Source organism: Hippoglossus stenolepis, chromosome 19, assembly GCF_022539355.2.
Source record: "Hippoglossus stenolepis isolate QCI-W04-F060 chromosome 19, HSTE1.2, whole genome shotgun sequence".
NCBI lineage: Eukaryota > Metazoa > Chordata > Actinopteri > Pleuronectiformes > Pleuronectidae > Hippoglossus > Hippoglossus stenolepis.
In genome coordinates this window covers 15,479,180-15,501,886 of record NC_061501.1, presented here as the reverse complement: position 1 = coordinate 15,501,886, position 22,707 = coordinate 15,479,180, and the positions used below count along the sequence as shown (strand labels likewise).

Genomic DNA, 22,707 nt, shown 5'->3' with positions numbered 1-22,707 from the left:
TTTCAATTGGAAATAGCACAGAATCATCTGGCCCTCTGCGCCTTCCAAGAGCCTCTGACATCAAAACCCTGGCCAGGATTCATCTGTTCTGTGCACAAAAGATAATAACACACACACATTCGCACACACACACACACACACACACACACACACACAGCAACAAAGGTAAAAAATATGCAGCCTCACCCTTTGCGGAAGAATCTTGTCTGCCATTTTCCTTCTCTTAGCACTGGAGAGAGGGAGAGAAAGACAGAGGGAAAGAGGAAAAAGAGAGCATGTTACTATGGTGACTGATAGCGTAGCACCCAGGCCATCTGCTAAAATGCTGGGCCATATCCAGCACCCCGGCGTCCCAGCTGTGTGTGTGTGTGTGTGTGTGTGTGTGTGTGTGCAGTGTTGTCTTTATGTGTTCTCTGAGATGCAGCGGTCCACCTGGAGAGCGAGAGCGATCCAACAGCCAAAAAAGTGCCACATCGCACATCTTTTGCTTGAAATGTATTCCTTCCACGCACACGCACACACACACACACACACACACACACACACACACACACGGTATAGATTCACTGGGGCCGCTGCAGCAGGATGTAGAAGGTGACAGGTGCGTTACGGCGTTTTTAGTTTTCAAAAGTATCACAGAGGAGAATATACAGTGTGTGTGTGTCTGTGTATGTGTGTGTGTGTGTGTGTGTGTGTGTGTGGATTTTTTCATTCATGAATCACAGGCATGTCCTGCTGTCTGACAACACGTATTTACTGACACCGTGTTTTTTTTGGGTCGTATACTTACCGATGAGGGAATAAGAACAGTTGAACGATCTGTACCGAGTTGTTTGCCTTTGTCGTCACTTCAGTTTTCTTTTCCTTTTTAAATTTCTAATTAGAATATATTTATTTATTTATCTGTGATATGTGGAGCACCCGTGTAAATTCATGCATGTGCTCTTTTCTTGGTGCCTGCAGAAGGACACGGTCTAAAAAAAAACTAGATGGCACCACACTGCAAAAAGAGAGTTTACAAAGAAAGTCTGAATTATGTATTTTTGGAAGATTTAATCTTGTTTTTCTAATCAAAGAGAAATGATCTTCTCTGGTGAAGCTTTGAAAGGTGTAAATAAGCAGAGGGAGTTTTTGATCCTTGGCTGTGCTCCTGTTTTTATTGACTAAATTTAGCTGCATTCACAGAAATGACGAGCATATTTATAGTGAATTACTAAAGATTGGTTGCTTTTTTCCAAGTGATTTCAAGGAATGGTTCAAAACTTTTTCAGATTTTGTCTTCTAACAGTAACTACAAGTTTGTAGAAAAGAAAAAACAACAAGATAATAATATACCGACATGAGAGTGGTATCAAGCGTCTCATCCAACTCTTGGAAAGGAAGCAAATTTATGAATGACTCAAAATGTCAAACTGCTAATTTAAAGGTCAGATACACAGACTGTGTATTAAGATGGACGACACGTCTTCACTTCCTCTTACTGTCCAGAAATGAAGCTAAATGTCCTGGATATAAACGCTGCTGTCTTTTTGGAACCAGACTCAGTAGTTTGTTTCACCCCATTTTCATAGCATGAAATAACTAATCAAAAAAAACTTAATGAAAAATTGAAAACTTGAATGAACACACGTCAGTCTGATAACAACTGCCTAAAATTTATTTGATGTGTTCCCTGATTTTTTAGTTTGGCCCATGTCCCATAAGAAGGCAGGTTTATGACCTCTACAGCGGCCAGCCACCAGGTGGCGCTTGAGATGATTTGGCTTCACTTTTGGGGAGCAGTCATATCATCCATCTTTATATACAGTCTATGGACAAATCTTTTATCGCATTCCAATTTTAGATTGTATTTTATATACAGTAACAGAAAAAAGATTTTTCGTAAGGATTCAGGAAATTAAAATAAATGTTTAATGTCTCATTATTGCGAGATAATTTCTTTAAATTATACATATTCATGAGATCTTTCTGTCGTTATATAATTTCATGCAGATCCACATAATAATCAGGACCTGGTAAAAGAAAATGTTTAGCCTTGGAGGAGGTTTGCACTCTTTTCTACATTTCCATCATCTCACTGTAAATAACATAATTTCCTCTGAATCTATTTGACAGCAGCGATATTCTTCTAAATCACAGAATAATTTGCTTGTTTGTAGAAGGGGGATTTTTCTTTTGCAGTGTGGAGAAATGTTCTACCACGGAGCACTGCACTGATCTGTGGAGCAGGATGTTTTTATCAGCATGCCAAATACTGGAACAAGCCTGCTGCAAGGAAAATTGAAAGATCCGGGGGTGCAGTGCAAAGGGAAACACAAACCTGCATCACAACAATCTCCATTTCATTTAAAAAGGGACTTCAGATTCTGGATTCTACATGTTCTTAATGCTCTAGCTTCAAGTAAACCGTTCCCATCATGCCATGCTCCAGTCCAAAGCATGCACCACTACATGTTATGGAGTCATCTTCTAGGCCCGCACGTACGTTCGGCCAAAACCACTCATTCAGGGAGTGCTGGGCTCGGGTGAAACTACCAGGCCAGAGTCATCAAACGTAAGAAAACTGACATGCAGCAGAATAAACTCCTACTTGGATCCGAGCGTGGGATCTGATTGGGGCTCTCTCATGTCCATCTGCCTCGCCGGCATCTCATTGGCTCCGGGGAATCCGACCGGCTTCCTGAGAATTGGTGAGGATTCGAAGGTTGTCCGATTAGAGTCGACACACTCAGTGGCAGCAAAAAGAGGAGCAACACCTGGTGGTTTCTGGCTGTTTGTGTGTGTCTGTGCGTGTTGGATGTGTGTGAAGTTCAAGGGTCTATTAGTAGGTGCACAACTCCAAACTCAGACAGAGGGATGGGCGTGTGACTGAGTCCATGCACACACAGAGTGCAGCAGACGAGGACCCGGGGAGGCGCCCTGCTCGTCCGAGGGACACGCTCACTCAACAAAGTTTCTCCGTGAACCAAAACAATCATGCTTCACACACACAGACAGACAATACACTGATAATGGACACACTGTGAACTTCAATGGAGACGGAGCAAACAAGCAGTGTGTGAGTTTAGAGTTTTGGTTCAGAGTCTGAATTGCGAATGTTGCTTTGATTATATGCGATGGGTTCAGAGACGCAGGTGAAGACAACATGCACACATTGTTTTTGTTTTATGCACAAATACCAGAACATTCCGCTCTGTTCAGCGCCTTAAATCTTCTGGTTTATCACCGACCTGCCTCATTCCTGCACGAATCTCACAATGCTCCTAAAAAACCATCAAGTGTCCTAAGTAACCTTTTGTCGTGAGCGGCGAGAAAAGGTTTTGGGTCTGACTTCAAGGACAAACGCGGGGGCAGGACAAAAGATCGGAACAGCGATGCGGTTTTAAAAGGGAGATAAAAGACGAGATTGAAAGTCCCTGTGTGCAAAAGTCAAATTATATGAGGCGCTGGATGAAGCTGTGCTCTGAAGAAGGAAGCAGCAGATCGTTCCAGAGTAACACAACAACACGATGGAAACCATGAAGGAACAATGTTCGTCTCAACTTAGAGTCTTTTGGAAATGATCATAATAAGCATTATAATAAGAATTGATATAAGCATAATAAAGTATAAGCCATGTTGTTATTTTATTATTTAAAGAATAATTATTCCTGTTTTTTATTTGAAGCAAAGTTTTTAGGAACACAAACATTGCAATTGAATGTATTAATGTGTTAAGGTCGAAGTTGTGTAACCTCATCGTGGGACTAAGGATGAGAAACTGGTGTCAAGGTCAAACCTCCTGCATCCTCTCCGACCCCCTGCCTGTGGGTGACGAGCAGGACGTACATGTAGTGCTTCCTACGTAACAGAAATACAAACTGTATTTGTGAAAACAACAGTTGTATACAAACAAGCTTGTTAGGACACAAGGTTGGGTATTTATACCAAAGCAAACCAAAATCAAATCCTATTTTTAGCTGCAGATTTGCAAATGAGAGCGTTGACTCTGCAGAGCGAGTGCAGCCGGGACCATAAGGTCTCAATGACACTGCAAACACAGGTGGTTCGTCCTCAGCTGGCAGCCGCCGGGGGTCTGAGCTTTTGTCCAACACGCTCACACAAAGCACCAGAGAGTGAAAGGGACGGAGACACCTGGACCGGTCACCCTGGACCATTGATCAGACCCAATGCGCAGCCCCGCCGGGCCGCTCTGGGGGTCGAGGCACTGACGCAGGACAACATTTCCCCCCCGACCTGTTCGACAAGTCGGCTTAATTGTACGAGGATCAATTGTGCTGCAGATACTGAGAGAATGAAACGGAGAAAGACAGAGGTCCGCAGAGGGTGCACATCGATCGCCTTTCCAATGACCACACCTGCCTCACACTTGTCTCCTTATACAGAAGATATCAATCCACTCTGTGTGTGTGTGCGTGAGTGCGCCTGGTTTACTGATGCTCAAAACAAAAACGCCAAAACACGACTAGATCCTGACCGTCCTCAGACAGCCGTGTGGACGTCACAAGGATACGACAGATCACCCGACTCTGAAGACACGTGAAGCCTGAACAGAGGAAACGCTCTGACACAGCAGTGATGGGGATGAGCAGGGTGGATGCACACGTGAAGCAAACGGGGGGGGGGGAATGGGAGAGAGGCTGTGTGCGAGCGTGAAACACTGACATGAAAGCTGAGAGGAGACACACACACACACACACACACACACACACACACACACACACACACACACACACACACACAGGTCACGGTTCCACTTCTCATCCGTGTAATCTTTGAGATTGGATTTTTTTTAAACTGATTTTAGGAAAGTATGGAACTGTTGTTGAACAAGATTTTTTTATTATTGATTCATTTATCATTTTCTTTTTAAAAGTTTGAGATTGTTCTTTAAATAACTTCTTTTTTTCTGTGAAGTGAAAAATGTTCCGCTTACAGGGACGGAGGAAAAAAAAGATAAAAGCAGCAAATTCTCACGTTTGAGAAGCTGGAAACAACGAATATTTGGCATTTTTGATGAGTTATGCTGGTGGATGGAAAAACCCACTCAATAATCAGTTACAGTTTTGATCTGTCCACCAGTTCACATATTAACCTGTTTATAATTTGGCTTTTCATTATCACCTCCACCGATGTGTCTGCTCGTTTATTAGCAGGACGATGCACAAACTAATAAACCTGATTTCCACCAAACTTGTTAGGATGAGGCCATTCAATTTTTTTTGCGGATCTGCTTTAAGGGGCAGATCCAGATATTTTTTCTCTTAAACTATGTTTTGTGACAAATAAATAATTCCGTTTATCAGAAGCCTTTCTTTCTTTTTGTTTCTACTCTGAGGACTAGACGATTGTGTCGGATTGTTCGGCCTTGGCGGAGGAATGTGCTCCACTGGGCGCTATTCAAGTTCGAAATGTTTTGACACAGATACCAGTTTAATACCTGAAAAGCCTTTTTTAAATTTAACACAATAGGCCCAACTTCTCGAATGCATTGTGTTTCAGATTGACTCATCACAAAGAGCCAGAAAATTACTTTTTGCTTTGTCTGAAATTATCCACTTGTGTGATCAAACACTTAATAAGAGCGACTGAGAAAAGAAACAATTTGGCACGTTCGAGTTTTCACAAAGAAATATTTGGAGATTTGGTTCCCAGATCTTTTTACGTCGGTTGCACCTGATTCCAGAGCAGTTCCATACTTCCATAAAATATGAGTCAGATGTGTTTTTCCTTCAGACTTCCAGCTCAGTTGAGAGTGTAACCACAGCTGATGATGAGCGGCTGCTGAATCAAAGCCATGCAGTGTTAGGGTGGTGATGTGTGTGGGGGGGGGGAGCTGGACTAAGACTCACTTTCTGGCCCGGCTCTGGACGGACTGCTGCTGCTGCTGTTGCTGCTGCTGGACCTGCTGGGAGGGGGCGGGCCTCTTGCGACTGGGCTCCATCACCGGGGTGGGCAGGCCGGGCCGCACAGCAGGGCTCCCTCCGTACGGTGGGCCGGGGGGGCCCATGGGGGCGCCCTGGTGGGGCATCCTCGCTCCAGACGGCATGCCAGGACGCTGGGGAGAAACCGAGAAAAAGGCGCGGGGGTCAGACGTGTGTAGAAAACAGTCTCCAGTGAGGTTTCTGAATAATTATAATCTCAAGTGAGTGTTTCTAAAAATACAAGAACAGAAATATTACATCAATTGTAACTTTTATGCACTTCACACAGGTGGATTAAAGACCAACTGGGGAGAATTTTTTTGTAAACATCCATCTTATCTGACAAAATCCTGAAGTTGAGCATCAACAAAGGACTTCACCGACGACGCCTGACAGATATTTCCTCTTTCAAATAAAATTCTGGTTACAACTGGTTTGATTTCCAGGAAAAACCAGAAACTTAAGATCAAAACACAGACAACAAAACTCACCACCTGACACACGTCACCTCTCTCCTGCCTTTGGCAACCATTTAGAAATCAAACAACAGCTTGGTCGGTAAACAGAATTTCGTAATTCAGTGACGTCAATGTGCATGAATCTGTTTTCAAATGTGTGTTCAGCAGAGTTGTGAAACTTTATATGGGGTGAAATTCAATGTGGGATTTCTCATTGTCACACACATTAGAGAGAACATGAGCCGTGTGATTTAGAAAACTTTTCTGAGAGATGGACACGTCTCAGCAGATCGTTTTACATTGGGAAATATGGAGTGATTAGAGCAGTGATCGGCCTTGTGTCCATACTGGTGAATAGATACTGAGAGTAATTTACAGAAAATGCAGTAAACAAGAGCAGCTGTGCTGAGGACAAGAGGAACTGTCATGTCCCTGTCGTGTCTTCTGCCTCGTTCTTGCCTCCTTTTAACAAAAATCGGACTAAATGAAGACTCTTCACAACACACACACACACACACACACACACACACACACACACACACACACACACACACACCCACACACCCCCACACACACACCCACACACACACACACACACACACTAAACAATGCAAACAGTGTCAGAAGCCACAGTCCCACACTCTCGTCTTGACGCCTGGGAACAACTGGGGAACTCTCACCTGTGCTTGTCACTCACATGGCAACAGCTGCCTCCCGCCTCAGTTTATTGTATGAAAAAGCAGGTGGCGGCGGCGGGGGGGGGGGATAGAGCGACATCTTTTCACTTCATCCAGAGCAGAGACCTCCCCTCAGAAAACTCTAAACATCACAGACGTCTACAGAGAGTTCCATCAGCAGTGGAAGAAGAGGTCGTTTGAGTTAAAGCAGAAATGTCCTGCATTCAAAGTCTTCAGCCATGAAATGTACTTTAAGTATTTAAGGCAAATGTACTTTTTGTGTGTGTTGTAATAATTTGATTTTACAAAGTAGACATTTATTGACCAAAAACTAATGTTCTAACTATTTGCACAGCCTCTTCCCCTTGATGTTATACTTACTTTCTGCATATACTTGCATTAAATTATAATCCAACTAATTTGAGGAACCCAGGGAGATAGGGGAGGGTGGGAGAATCTGATTCGGGGCCAATGAGGCCCCCTGCTGAGTTAATCCTGCCCTGATATATGTTGCATGGTTTGATCTATTAAAATGCATAATACTACACAAACTCATCATGTAGGTGTAGTAGTTTTAAAGTAACTAGCAACTATAACTGTCTGAGAAATGTAGTGGAGTAAAAAAACGTTAATTTAGAGGAGTAGAAGTACGAGTGCAAGCTTTTCAAGCACGTACTTGAGTAGATGTAGTTACATTTCAAGAGTGATAAGCATTATAAGGACAAATAAACCCTAAACAGCAGACACGGTGTCGTGTTGGACATTTTAAACCATTACATATGATGAGATTCAACTACAACAGATTACCACTGTGCACTTGTGTGGCTACAACAAACATTTAAATATATTTATTGAGCACAGAAAAAATTTCATCGACAACAAATTCACTTATTCACGCAATTATATTAAAAAAGTCATTTCCATTTGCACAAATGAGACAAATAAAACTCTACATCTAAACCTTGCTGTTAATTCATACTGAAGCAGCTGCAGATCAGCACAACACAATATAACTTTAGTAATCTTGTAGGCAATTTGGTTGAGGGAATTTAAAAGAAGGCCAAAAAACAAGATACAAACATCCACTGCAACAATAACCCAATAAAAACGCCATAGAAAAGCTGCTCAGCTGCATTGGGCTGAAATTTCTTCGAAAAATACTTAAAAAAAAGCCATGACACCATTTTGAACCGTCCTTCTGCAAAAAACAGAAAACATCTCATTCCAAACCGACGCAGGATCTGTCCCCAGCGCGCTGACAGAACCTGTGAGTGATGGAGAACAGCTGAACGCCCCAAATCAGGAGTTCCAGCTCCTCGCGTGCAGCTCACGTTTTTCCAACATCTCACAGTGTTTGTCACGTCTAAATGTGGATTACACACACACAGACACACACAGACACACACACACACACAGTGTCCAATGATATCTTTAGACCGTCCACAAAACACCCAGACAACAAACAAAGAACACGGTAATAAACAATAAAAACAACTAGATATTACACCACAGACAAACTACATATTAAACTGAGTCAGAATGTGAAAACGTATTCACGGGAAGACTTAATAACTCAGGTCACGACAGCTATCGACAGGCCGAGGCCGACGTATCATGTGCCCTTTGAAATGGTGACCGAGCACAGATCCTGTGATAAGGAGGCCGAGCAGGCGGTGCTGTCACTCTGGCTTGGTGGAGGTGTAGAGGTGGTGGTGGTGGTGGTGGGGGGTGGGGGGTGTCGAAGCAACTGAGAAGGATCTCCAAACAGGGGAGGATAAAACAACATATGGTTGGGGGGCCTCCTGCCTGATTGTTGCCACCTTATGGAGCCTTAAGAGACCCCCTTCTTTTTCTGTCTGTCCCCCACCTAAGCTGGACACCAACACCCAAACAGAAACGCGACTCTGAGCGGCAAGACCCCCCCCCGCCCAGACAGACTAACAGACAGACAGACAGACAGACCGACAGACAGACAGACAGACAGACAGAGTTACTGTTACCACCGGCTGTCTGGAGAATTTAAGCTCTTCAGATAACACACACAGCCGTAGCTGGGTAATGTGTAAGATGAATTTCCCCTAAAATCCACACACACACACAGACACACACACACAAAATGAGCGGTGCTCTATAATCTGACCTGCTGAACCGACTCCAGCTCTCAGCCCAGAGCTCCAGCAGCCAGCCAGCCAGCCAGGAATCGAATCCGCCATGTGGATGGATATCTGAGAAGTGTGTTGGCATCTCTGGGACGGCTGCAGGGATTTGAAGAGGCCAAACTTAACCCACACTGAACTAAACATATGAATCTGTGGGTTGTTACACGGATTTCGACTGGCACCCAGAAAATCTATTAAAAACTGGGGATGAAGTTCCGTGAATGGGACGTGACTCAGACTACGGATCAATGTCATTATTGATTTATTGGGGAATATCTCAAGTGTCAGAAAACGTCAATCATTATCTCCCAAACCCAAAAGATAACATAAAATATGTTTTCTTATATTAGATTTCCATCCCCTGGTTTACTGAATAATGCTACTTGATGTTGTTTTATATATGACAAGCACCACTTTCAAGGCATGTGGTGTGTTTATCCATTATTCAGGATGATTTGTTAATACTGTGTCATCTAACTGTCGTCTAGTAAGGAACATAGTAAATGTAGGATATTTAAAACATGTTAAACGTGTTTTTATATTTTATATCTAATTTAAAGTCCTGCATTCTTGCTTTTACCATTGTAATTTCATAGATCAAACAATGGATCGATTACATGATAACATAATGAGCAGATAGTTGATGATTCTTAGTGGGACACTGCATTGAGCATCAATTTAATAACTTAAGTGTTTATTCTGATACTGATATCAAACTAGAATACCATCTCTTTGTATAACAATATTTCAAATACAAATCAATAAGCTTGACTGATGGGAATTTTGGATTCTTATTCGACTTTAACATCAGTGTGATAAAGAACTTTTACTCTTTACCATATCACAATGTATTTTGATGGATTTTAACTCCCTACCTCTACTATCAAACACATGCTAATGGCTTTAATGACGTATTATGATATGTTTTCTCATTAACCTCCAGTGGAATCAAACCACACGGACAGAGTTGGTTTCATGTGCTGATGTCGAGATGTCGTCCTCCAGCTCAGGAGAACTGAGGCGAATGAGACTTAATTTGTGAAACTCAACAAAACAGAAATATGAAACTGCTCTAATCCCTCCACAGAACCCCCCCCCCCACCCCACGACTCTATTACAATGTTTGTTTGGACTTTGAAGTCATTTCAATGAAACCTGATCATGGCCGGGTCTGTGGATTATCCATATGGCTGTTGACTCTTTTTAAAAAATACATTTCAATGCGGTGAGCACCACATATGACATTTCTTTAACCCCAGTTGTTTTGGGGCAGATGCAGTGAAATGACTTGTCTTGTAATTTTCGATACAATAATCTAAACACCAAAATCTAAACCCTCATAGATGAGAGGGATTGAACCTTTTCTGCTAATTTGGGTGAGCTAACCCTTCAAGTGAGGGATCCAGATGTGAGGGGGGGGTGGGGTGAGGTTTACGTTCAAAGGTCCAATCACTCGCTTAAACACAAACAAACTCCGAGCTGCAGATGACAAAGCTACACTGTGTCGTATTATGTTTGAGCTTATCAGGGTTTCCCATGCAGAGCTCTGGAAGGCTTTTCTCATCGCCGCAGCCCTTACTGACCTCCAAACACACACACACACACACAGACACACACGCACACACACAGACACAGACACACACGCGGCAGAGGACCAACAGCAGGGGGAGGTAAGGCAGATAATGAGAGAGAAAGAAGAGACCTCACCCAGACCTTCAGCCCACCCATCAGTCCTAGAACCAGACCTCGGCCAAACACTCTCCCCCACAACACACACTCACGCAGCTGCTTTGAGGCCGGAACACTATGACCTCTGGTAACCACAACAATGGCGTGCACGTACAGTATTTACATATATTTCTGTCCGAATAAACGCAGCGACATGTGTGTTTCTGTGTGTGAGAGCTCTCTTTGCCTCAGTCAGCCACGAGGGGAAAGGAGAACGTCATCCCTCGCCACAAGCTAACTAGCTGCGCCAAATCATCGCCATATCCCACACTATAAATATTTCTGCGCTCTGCAGCGTACACAGCGAGGGAACCTGCCACAACTATTATAACAAGACTTTTCCATCTTAGAACGTGGGGGAGAGACAGAGCAAAGCACGAGAGAAAAGAGGCAGAGGGAAATATTTGGCTTGGAGCAGCCAGAGCCTCATCAAGGTTAATTGGTCTGTTGAGAGGACACACTCATTCGTCTCATCAATCACTTGGTCCATTGTATCCTAAAGTCTGTCTCCGTGTGCAGGACTTCGGCACCGAAGCCCCTGTAATGACCGCTCCTGTCACAGAAACAATACCTCATCTTGTTCCAGTGTATAAATCTACGTGGTGTCACCGTACGGCCCGACATCGGCACTGATTCAAATAGAGTCACGTCTTAAAACCGGAGCCGAGCCCAGCGTCCTGGAGACATGCACAGATTTGACGAGCTACTGCCAAACAGTCTTCTGGACATTCTCGACGTACTCGAGGATTAGTGAAGCGATGCCAAGTTTCTGAATCAGTGTAAAGGTGAAATTCAGTTCAGCAGAAAGTGGAAACCACAGCCTGGAACTGACATTTATGACGAGAGAGCTACGGTCAAGGCCAAACTTATTCACACAGTCACACTTTTTTCTTTTTCACTCCTCAGGCTCTGAGCTTCAGCACATTTTTATGTAAAATAAAATAATGGATTTACATTAAAGTGCAAATTTTCGGTTTTAATTCAAGTGGGTTTACATTAACATTAAAAAGAGCTGTGTGGGAGTTTTAGCACTTTGAATACAAAGAGGTCAAATTTAGACCGTTTTGACATTTTAGCTGAAAAACGCAACTTTGTGAAACTATGAAAACAGGTTGACTAAGAATTAATGGACAAGCCCGGACATCAGGACCCCAATGACAGGTCCAGGATCAGTTTCACAGGTTGTCAGAGAAATTTGCAGTAGGAAATTATACAAATATAATTCTGTTTCAATGGTTTTTTGACTCCTTTCCTAGACTTTGCAGTTTTCTCTCTTAAGACTGCTTAAAGTGACCAAAATCAAGAGGACCCCGGTGTCCTAGGACTTTGAAATCATGGACCTCAACATTCTCAACGTTCTTCATCTCTTTAAGTTTCAATTTAATACCAAAGGTTTAAAATACACCCAAATAAATGTATTCAAACGAAACAATCTGGCAACGGGGGAATAAATCTTACCCCACAGTATATTTGACCTTCTCTGTACACTTGAGGATTTAGGAAGTGACACCAGGTTTAAGGAAACATGTGCAAAGGTGAAATTCGCTTTAATCATAAAGTCGAGGCCGCGCAGGGTCTCGTGGAGTCAGGTGGACTTGTAAATAATATTTATGGTGAAACGTGTCAGGCTGTTTGCTGCATAGTTTTGTGTCAAACTATACAGTTCTACCTTTTAAGGTCATTACAAATCGTCCTGTTGGCCGCGGGGGGTTTTAAAGCCGTGAACTGTAATGTCCCTGCTTCCACTCCGGCCTTGACTTGTGTTGCATGTCCATCTCTCTTTTCCTTGTCATGGCTCGACTGCCAGTTCGCTAATACAGGCACATATCCCACTGAAAATACTTGATGAACAAAAGAGCAGAAGCCTTAAGCTCTGATGGAAGAATAATCGATAAAAAAACTAATTTGCTGCTTTCCATTGTCACGCATCATTGTCATCGCAATATCTTTGGGTTTGATGTTTCTGCTTCTACAGAACGAGACATTTGACGATGTCACCTTGAGCCTTGTGAAGTTGTGTTGGTCATTTCTTGACACCGCACCACACAATGAATCTCCAGGCAGCCCCGGCTCTTAAAAATATAATTAAATGAAATTATCCGAGAGAGGGAAAGTCACTCCGGTTGAACAGAGGTCAAACACAGACACGGCTTTATGTTCAGGTTTGGAAATGAATGAGTCAATGTCACAGTTGCACATCTGTTCAAACTCTCAAACAGCAAAGTGTCACTTAAAAAAGACTTTACACACTCCATTTCATTCAGCTCATTACCAAAACAAACCACCCCTGTGCTCCCTGTCCTGTTTTTCACGTGCACCATGAAGCTTGTGGCAATAGTTGCCTAACCTCTAAACCGTGAGCAACACTTGACTTGACATTTCATGCTCGCTTCACATGAATGGGCTGATTGTTCTGCATGATTTCCAGGATTGGCCGTCTGCCTCGGCTCCGTCTCTGCGATACTACGTCCGTTTGTCTCGTGACCTTACAGGTTCAGATCCCCCCCCCCACCATCCCGCAGCACAGCACGCCGCCTGGAAGGCTACTCTGCCTGTGTTGTTGTGAGTGGACTCGTCATTTCCCCCCCTCTTCTGTCTGTGACTCCCAGGGAAGCATGCTCAGCGTGCTCCTCTGTTCGCCAAAGGGGGAGCTGGCTGCTTTTTGCTGCTGCTGCTGCTGCTGCTGCCACCGCTTAGCTTCTATTTCTACATATTATCCATTTTCTGTGTGTGTGTCTGTGTGTGTGTGTGAGAGAGAGGGAGAAATCCTCTGCTCCCCATCCTCCTCCTGCTCAGCTCCATCCATCCATGCTGCTCCACTTCTTGTTCTCTCAAGTCATCTCCTCCTCACAGGCTGGGATCCAGGGGGCTGGAAATAACCTTCACATGGCCAGCTTTACCCAGCTATCTCTCGCACACAGACTGCTGCTGCTGCTGCGCCGACTCATGCACACACACACACACATACACACACACACATACACACACACACACACACACACACAGATGCATGCCAGAGCTCAGCTCCTTTCACAGGAATGACGGACAGCGCCACTCACCACTCCATGGACCAGGAACTCAAACAGTTTGCTCTTGGTGGCTTTCCTGGCTCCCCCCGCCGTCTCCTCCGTAGCCATTTGCTCAGTCCCCTCCGTTCACCCTGCTAAGTCTCCCCTCTCCTTCTTTTGTCTTTCCCTCTCCCTTCACCCAGCCTCCTGTTCCCCTCCCCTGCTCCACTTTCCTTCTCTTTGTGCTCTCCTTTTCAGCACTGCCTGTCCCTGACTCTCCTTCTCTCTCTCCCTCCCTGTCTCTCTCTCTCTCTCTCTCTCGCTCTCTCTCTTCCCTCCCTCTCCCTCTATTTTGAATGTGCAGCAGCCCTGCCGAGTCTCTCACTGTGTGTCTAGCTCACTTTTTAGTTGAGCTGCCTTTCAGGAGCCCAGTACGTCCCTTGGAGGTGGAGGTGGTGGTGGTGGTGGGGGAGCCGTGCAGGGGTCTGGCAGGGGGGTTTCAGCCAGCCCACCCTGCTGCTCCCCCGCACAGCTGTTGCATTCCATTGGTAGATAAGGGCACACAGCCGGAGAGAGGCTGCCGTTTGGTCTCGACTGGGGGCTGGGGAGGTTAGAATCAGTAAGCCATTCCCTTTTTCTGCAGCTTCCCCCTGGTGACCAACCCAGAGGCCACGGTCAGCACACACAGAGCTCAGAGTTTGGACTCATTCTCAAAAAAGGACATTGGGCTCTTAAAGGGGCCACGCTGCATATCATTAGCGCATGTGTACGCTCACAAACTGCCATATATGATCGAGCCGTGACGTGGTGGCGATGACGAGGAGGAGGGAGGAGGGAGGAGGAGGAGGGTGATGTTATTTTCCTCAATTAAAAGAAAAAAAAAAGAAAAAAGGGGGACTATATTTGACGGTTTCCCTCTGAGTGGAAAGCATGTGTCACAATGGGAGTGAGCTCTACTGGCACTTCACAAAAGGAGAAGGCCACAGCAAGAGCACCTTCATCTCCCATGTTTCTGTACTGGCCTTTGTAAGAGTGCATTCACAGGTTAGGAGAATTTCCTCCAGCCGCCTCATTAGCTTTACCTTTCACCCACTAGTCGGCTCAGAGGCTGCGTTCAGGCTGCGGAGCCATGGCAAACAAACAAGGCTGGTCCGCACAGCAAGGTGACTGTGTCACTTGACACGTGTAATTAGGCTCTGTTGTGATTTCCCTGCGAGCTGGTTTTCCTGAAGCTTCCTCCACAAATTGCAAGAAACTGAAAGCACCCCCCACATAAAAAACAAAAAACACACCAAGGACAGAGGAATGTGATGCGAGGAATAAAGAAAAGACTTAGTGAAGCAAAGCTGAATCGCACACACTGGCTGCTTCTCACTGTGTGTGTGTGTGTGTGCGTGCTGTGATTTTGAAGCTGTGACGTGACAAGACGTCTAACACTCCAAATTACGCACTTTGGCCGTCGCCACACAGGTCGTTAGTCTGACTAAAAAGCACGCCACGTTGAAGTTGATGACTCTTTCAGGTCCCCTTCCGCTCCCCCCCCGCCCCGCCACCACGCTCCCATCCAGCCGTCACATCAGGGCAGTGAAATATTCATGAGGTTATTTGAATGACAAAGGAATTGAAGTGGGGCAGATTCAAAGAAAGGGCTTGGCTTGTGACACACGACGGCAAATTTACGCCGCCACGCCGCTTCCTCTTCCTCGGCCCTCCTGGAGTGAAAAGTGTCGAACCAGGCGTCAAAGGGCAACTTAAACAACCCTGAAGAGTTTTAACAGGAAATTGAGAGAAGCACAAAATGCGTACGTCACAAACTTATTCCCACAGAACGGCACAAGGAATATGTAAGAAAAACAGGGTGTCGCTCCAGTCCAGCTCTAAGAGGAACATTCTGCAGTTATTCTATTATCACTGCTGGTTAGCTGGTCTGTGACATCTAGGCCAGAGGTCGTGACCTTCTGGAGGATCTGTCGTCCCTGAGAGGCGTCTAAATGAGCCTGATCCTTCTTAAAGCTTCCATATTACCTATAACACATGATGTAAAGACATGATTACGTAAAGAAAAGTATGGATGGCACCAGCAGCGATCCAAAAACCAATCATACGTCCTTCAGACTTCCTTCACGCCCCTGATTATTGAAACCGACTTATCGATAGACAAACGTTGTTCCCTCCCCATGCTCTGCTCCCAGCATTAGTTTGCTTGGTGGTGACACCTGCTGTCGAGACAGGTGTACTGCTGCAGGTCTGGGAGGCTTTGAGGAACAAACGCTTCACTGTAAAGATGTGTAACCGCTTTCTAAACCCATCTGTATCCTCACTGCAGCATCGCTATGAGTCCGCACCAACATTCAGCATCAGATTAACCTTCCTTTGCATATGACACAGGTTTGAAGTGCATTCCCCACACGGGCAGACAAGGTGTCTGACTCCAATTCCCACAAGGCCAAAAAGCTCAAGCTTAACCACGCAGATTCAGAGACGGTGACACCCCCCCCTATTCCTCCCAGCGACGGCACGTGGGCATTCAACGATAACAAAGAAATCCGGCTGCTCGGGCGATGCAGAAGGGAGCCTTGAGTGCAGGAGTACCCCCTACAGGACCCCCACCGTCTCCTCACCAAAGCCAGTCAGTCTCACCAAATGGTAATGTCCCAGTGTGTAGCAGACAGGGGGGTGGAGGGGGGCTAACAGGGGGTAAGGGAGCAGCAGTAGTATTATTGATGACCAAGAGAGGGAGCATATACCGAGAGCCAGGGAGGCAGGGAGGTGCTGGTGGTTTGAATTGAAGGAGGAATCCATTTTTCAGGGACTGGCTGCGTAGAGTATGAACATAAAAAAAACACACCGGGCAGCTTGAAATGTTATTTAAACATTTAACGGTGGAGACATTTTACTTGGAGCCAAATTCTCATCATTAGATTCGATTTTCAAAGCTTCTTCTCAGGGCTCTTTTTGTAGTTTCTTCACTTCCCTATCTGGCCACAGGAGGGATACACAGAGCTGATTACAGGAGTCGTGCTTCATACAGCAGAGTATAAACTGGTTTTCTATGGCTGCATCATCGCATTAATGTTTAAATTCAAGGACTTTGCTCAACCCCTGAATCCTCTGCAACCTTCAAAACAACACAATCTGTGGAGCAGGGCTGCGACTCAAGGAAATGTCAGAAGAAAGTGAAGAATGTCTGCAGAATGGATAAATAAAATGCTCACAGATGATATGATGGAATATTGTCTGAAACGTGACCTAAATTATTAATATATATCGACACTGCAGACCCCCCCAAAAATACAAACCCACAAATGTTGTTAAACAGCCTTGTTCATAGAAACGTTGACTGAGAAAAGAGGGTTTTCAGGGTCTTTGAGGGTCTGAAGGATGTAGTGCAGGTTTATATAATCAGGGTTAAGCTGCATTTAATCAAAGAGGCCAACCGGGAGAAAGTAAACTGACTGTAAATTAATTAATCACATATTTCCTCGTTCCTAAAATTACAGATTGTGAAGTTTACTATTGTTTTTTTAAACGTATGAAACGTATAAAGAGACAGTTATCATGAGAAAACCTGGGTGAAGAGAAAAAAGCTTTTTATCAAGTAAATTTAAAGAAATGTAATAGTTCTTCTCTTTTTCTCTATTGCACATGTTTTGTATATGAAATCCCTGAAGAAGATGCAGGAGGCGTCTTGTAATCCAAAAAGGGGCAAAATGCATAGACATGACACAGAAATAAAAGATTTACATGTAAGTATGTATGTATTGGTTAGAAATGCTTGTTTTTGTATTAACTTGTGTGATTTCTCTGCTCTCCTCTCGTCCACTAGTCTGTGCAATAACAATGAGCCGAGCGCCCTGGAAGACAGGAAGAGAAATCCATACTCTTTGTCTGTTTTTCAGCTCAGGAGGAAAAAGGGAAATCGAGTCGGGGAAAACGTATACAAAGAATACAGATTTCTACCAGCTCTGATATATAATCTGCAGTTCCCCCGGTGGCAACGTTTACATACCAGAAACCACCGATGGGCCCCCGTCAACATTATTGTCACAGACAGATGAGGTGCACTAGGGGGAATATGGACTGTAACCGAGGGCATGGAGAAAGTCTGATTCCCTCCCGCCGCTGGGCCCCTCTCTCTTCTTTCTTCAGTTTATGAGCTGCACACAAAACCCAGCTCAAGCCGCTTTAAGGCCGCAGCTCGCGGAGAGCTACTCAATGGCCATCAGCGACCATCAAAGGGACTGTACAAAGGCACAGAGACCTGCACCTTCACCACGGGGGGATTAGAGAGAGAGGACGTACATTCAGGGCCGGTTTTCCAACAGTTAGGCATATGTAATGAAAAGGAACCCGCAGAGAAAGAGAGAAAAGTCTCCCGTGACGGCCGAAAATAATGGAGCATCTGCTGATATTCTGCGATCAAAGTGACTCGGTACAATATGTTATGAAGAAATAGTGAGGATGCACAAAGCAGCAGCGGTCCTGTGGATTTAGTTTTTTAGTCCAAATGTATGTTAAGCACCTAAACTAAGGAGCTGCAGATAAGGAGTTTAGCGTCGACCTTGGATTTCAGGGCTTGTTTGGGACAAAGCATCTTTATCCAGACAGAGTTTGTGGTTCGGCTCCTTAGCTGCTTCCCGTCGCCCGAAAAAAACAGGGAGGCATTGTGGGGAGCAGATGGAAAGACCGAGCAACAGTAATCAGCCGAGTTTGCCCACGAGCAATGAGCGTCACACCGGAACAGGCCCTGAAGCGTTACCTGCTTCGGGGCATTTCCTGTTTGCTGTAGCCATGACAACGGGATAATCTGCCCTGCGTCTGGAGCCAACAGCCAATCGGGTGACAGCGATGTCGACTGCAGTGGCTTCAAAACTGGAGCAGCAGCTGGCGAACCGAGTGAGGAAGTACTCCAGAGCTCAAACCGTACAACTGAGAAGAAATCCTGGTTTTTGGGGACAGAAATGGCAGCGGGCGGCTGTGAGTCGGGTCAACGGAGTCCGCGATGACGCAAATATACAGTGAAGAACAGTCACTCGCTGTGAATCAACAGAAACAACATGAAAAATAAAACTGGCAGGATACTTAAAATAATTCCCCCACTGCAAACTCACTCTCTCTCTCTCTCTCCTCCTCCTCCTCCTCCTCCCTCTTGGGCTCAGTAATAGCCCTGATCTTTCAGCACCACTCTGCCCATGCAGGATGAGAGGGGGAGCCGACAGAACGAGGGCAGGATCGGTATGTGCGGGGATCACGTTGTCGGGGAACGAATTAAATTAATGCACTTTCATGTCAAAGACTTGATCCATTCCTTCAGGGTCACGAGACGCCCATCATCCAAGCAGCAATTAGAGAAATGAATCTATAAATCCACACACACACACACACAGTATAAGGTTTCTGCCTGTAATGTATTATTATTTCATTTTCATTCCAGTCACAGAGCCAAGAGTCAGATTCCCAGAATCTTTAAAGACTCATCTCGGGGTTGGGCAATAAAATCAATAATCTAACATCCATCAATAGGAATTAAACAAAGGTTCAACATATCGATCTATTGCTCATGAATTGTGCACAGATGAGGAAGTATGACACATAACTGATCTGCCTCAGATTTGTCATTTTCTGCTGATAAAGACTTTAAAACCAAAACCTTCAGTCAGGAGCAAATATTACTATTTAAACTTTAAAGAAAGAACAATGTAATTTATCGTGATAAATAATCTATTTCTGAAGTGGTGACTATATTTCCCAATCAAGATAGCATGTTTCATTCTAGTTCATTTACTGGTACAAGCTGATTTTCTGTTTAGATCGGGAGAAAGAAGCACAAATCAAGTAATATTGTCTTTTTCAAACTAACTATAGTGTAAAGAATTAAACTAAACTAAAGATTATCTAAACATCTGTACATATAAAACCAGGGACATAACTGTTAACTACAGAAACAATGTGCTGTAGTTTAAATGGCTGAACTGAGAGGCTTTATCTATTCATTTTATGCATTGCTGTTAATTACATGATAATTCAAACATTGCACTTTTAAGCGTCTTCAGTTTTAATGACTCCCTCTGGAAGGATCATTACTGCATTCAGGTCTAAGTTGTATTTCTACCGAGGTAAATCTTTTGTGGCAGATTTTATTTGTGGTGTTTTCCAGACGAGGCGAGTTCTCCACTTGCAGTAATATTATAATTAAGAGGTTATATTCTCATATGCCCAGTGTTTCACCATATATATCTTTGGACATATATCCTAAGTCGACATAAACTGGATGTTTGTATGTACATGACACTAGTACTAGATAGTAAAGAACTAGACAGAATATGAAATTGTAATATTTTCCAGTTTCTGCACAAAAAATTTTAATAAAAATAAAATGAATGTATATGGTAATGTCAAAAATAACAATCCAAATGAAATTCACTTTCAGTTTCACCAACAACCAAACAAATATTCAGATTCCTCAATCGCAGAGTCGTGAACTGTTTGAATACTAATAACTTAGAATTTCTGACTGTGGACATACTGATTTTGTAAGAAGCAGGAGACACATGCTACAGTGGAAATGATTAACTGATTAATCAACAGACAATTAATCACAGACCAGTTGCGACGACAGGATTCATTGAAAAAACAATCAGTGAATTAGCTGAGCATGAAAATAACTGTCACCAGTTTCCCTACTCTAAAAATAATTTGAATAATCTGAATAATTTAAAGCTTTTACAACTAAAAGGAAAGATGCAGTGTCTGTTATTTGAAATGTGTGCAGCCCACATGAGAGTATGGTGCAGTATCGAGCGCTAACATGTAAATGGGTCAACCAGCCGCTCAGTGAACTGTAGCACCATTAGGACCCAGAGAGTTTGTCCACAACTAACTCTACATTTTAAATGGGAGTAATATGCAACTGGAATAAAAACACAGATCATGTACTAGGTAAGGCAGCGGTGATTACAAATAAACCAGTTGTTATGTGTTGGAGGGAAGAGAGGCCGTCATGTGTTATTAGGTTTACAAAGAGCTCGGCTTATAAACATAAAAATATATAATCTCACAGTGGGAATGACACAGTGTTCGGGTCAGAGGGCTGCATGATGAAGTGTTCAGTACTAGGATTGTAAATGTACTATATCTACTGTATGTGTGAAATACTGTAGTTTATCACCGCATCGTTTGCCCGTTGAGTCCAGAGGATTAATCGATGGGCCGATATCTAAATCGATGGGAGCTTTTCACCGACATTTTATGTATCTGTGGGTTCTCATGTTTGTTGACATGAAAATATTTATTAACATTGCAGGAAAATGCTTTGACTGTTGGAAATGACGTAGTTTGTCCATCGCAGTTTCAGCTTTTTATCACTATTGTTTACAGTGATCAATACAATATTCACAAAGATGTTTACAATGCAGAAAATATGTGTATTTATGTTTACATTTAGCATAAAAAAGTTTATTTTCCTGATTCAATTCCTACACATTTGGTTGTATTTGTGTTTTCTTTTCATTTACAATTATTTATGATAAGGTTTATTGTTAAACTGTAGAATATCAATTACATCTTTGTCATAAGCATTTGATAATGACATCTTAGTAATAACTGCCATCTTTTGAAACATATATTTATATTGGCCAATATATTGGAATTGTTTTACTTCCTAATATTGGTATCGGCATCGACCCCCAGAAATCTACAGTCAGATTTTATTGTTTGTCGAGCATTATTACAGATATGGTCAAGACAATAATGGCTCGGAAAATGACAGAATTGTTATTTCAGTTGCAACTGAAGATTATTTACATTAACGATTATTTCGCTCAGTTATTCGATTATGTGTTTGCTATGGAAAAGGTCAGAAAACGTAGAAATACGTCTTCAGATGTTCTGCTTTGTCTGAGAATAAACTAAATTATATACAATTCAATATCATATAAAATAAATCTTCACCTTGAATCCAGCATTTTAGCTTGAGAACCGATCGAAACAATGATTTAATTATCAAAATACTCTTGTCTGCAGGCTACTGAGGGAACGGACTGAAAGTCTGTACACTAATATTTCATGTAATCAATAGTTTTCATAAAGTTTCCTGTCGGCTCATTTGTTTGCAGAGTAACAAAAAGCCATTGAGTCTGCACATTCCTCACCGGCAAAAAAAAGGAAGTGCTCCATTGTCCGTTTATCCAGCAAACAACACAAAACACAAAGCCAGGGAACATTTAATTGGGTGACCTGCTATTTAGGAAACAAAGCCAAATGCGTATAGCGTCCAGATTCTGTCTGATCAATCCCACTGCTCGTAAAAAAAATTCTGTTGACAAATTTATGAGAGACACTGCAGCCGTACACTCCAAAGCCACTTCCACAGTGGAACATTGATCGACCTTGATGAGCCTCCCAAACTACATTTTAAACATGACTGAATAATGTGTGTGTGTGAAGGAGGGGTGGGGGGTAATCCAGTGTGGCTCTCCTTAAAAAGCCAGGTCAAGCATTCAGAGGACTGTAAAAGGAGCTGATCCTCTGATCCTCTATCAGACCTCAGGAGCTGTGACAGCACCTTGCATACTAATGGCTCTGTTCTACTTTTGTGCCGGCAGCTGGGTCAGGGAAGACTGGAGTTTAAAAATTAGCTCTTTTCGTCCTAGTTCTCCACAGAGAGAGCGAGACGACAAGATTCAGCCACTTCTACAGCAAACATAGGGAGGAAAATCACCAAAATAGCAGAACTATACAGCCTGTAATGCAAA

At 43.5% G+C, this 22,707-nt stretch overlaps 1 protein-coding gene across 9 annotated transcripts in view; it reads right to left on the bottom strand.

The window, feature by feature from the left end:
- Positions 1-22,707, bottom strand: part of smarcd3b (SWI/SNF related, matrix associated, actin dependent regulator of chromatin, subfamily d, member 3b) — a 35,920-nt gene that overhangs the window by 9,904 nt on the left and 3,309 nt on the right. For 2 of the 9 annotated variants that reach the window (XM_035143097.2, XM_035143100.2), the window contains exons 1-4: positions 14,006-14,550; positions 5,853-6,058; positions 2,591-2,680; positions 187-229 (exon numbers count right to left, since the gene is read on the bottom strand). In XM_035143097.2, the coding sequence (XP_034998988.1) occupies positions 187-229; positions 2,591-2,680; positions 5,853-6,058; positions 14,006-14,083 (417 nt within the window). In that variant the 5' untranslated portion in view covers positions 14,084-14,550. Of the gene's footprint in view, positions 1-186; positions 230-2,590; positions 2,681-5,852; positions 6,059-9,199; positions 9,528-14,005; positions 14,558-22,707 lie in introns of those variants that run through there. The other 7 variants (XM_035143103.2, XM_035143105.2, XM_035143098.2 and 4 more) reach the window with 6 other exon arrangements.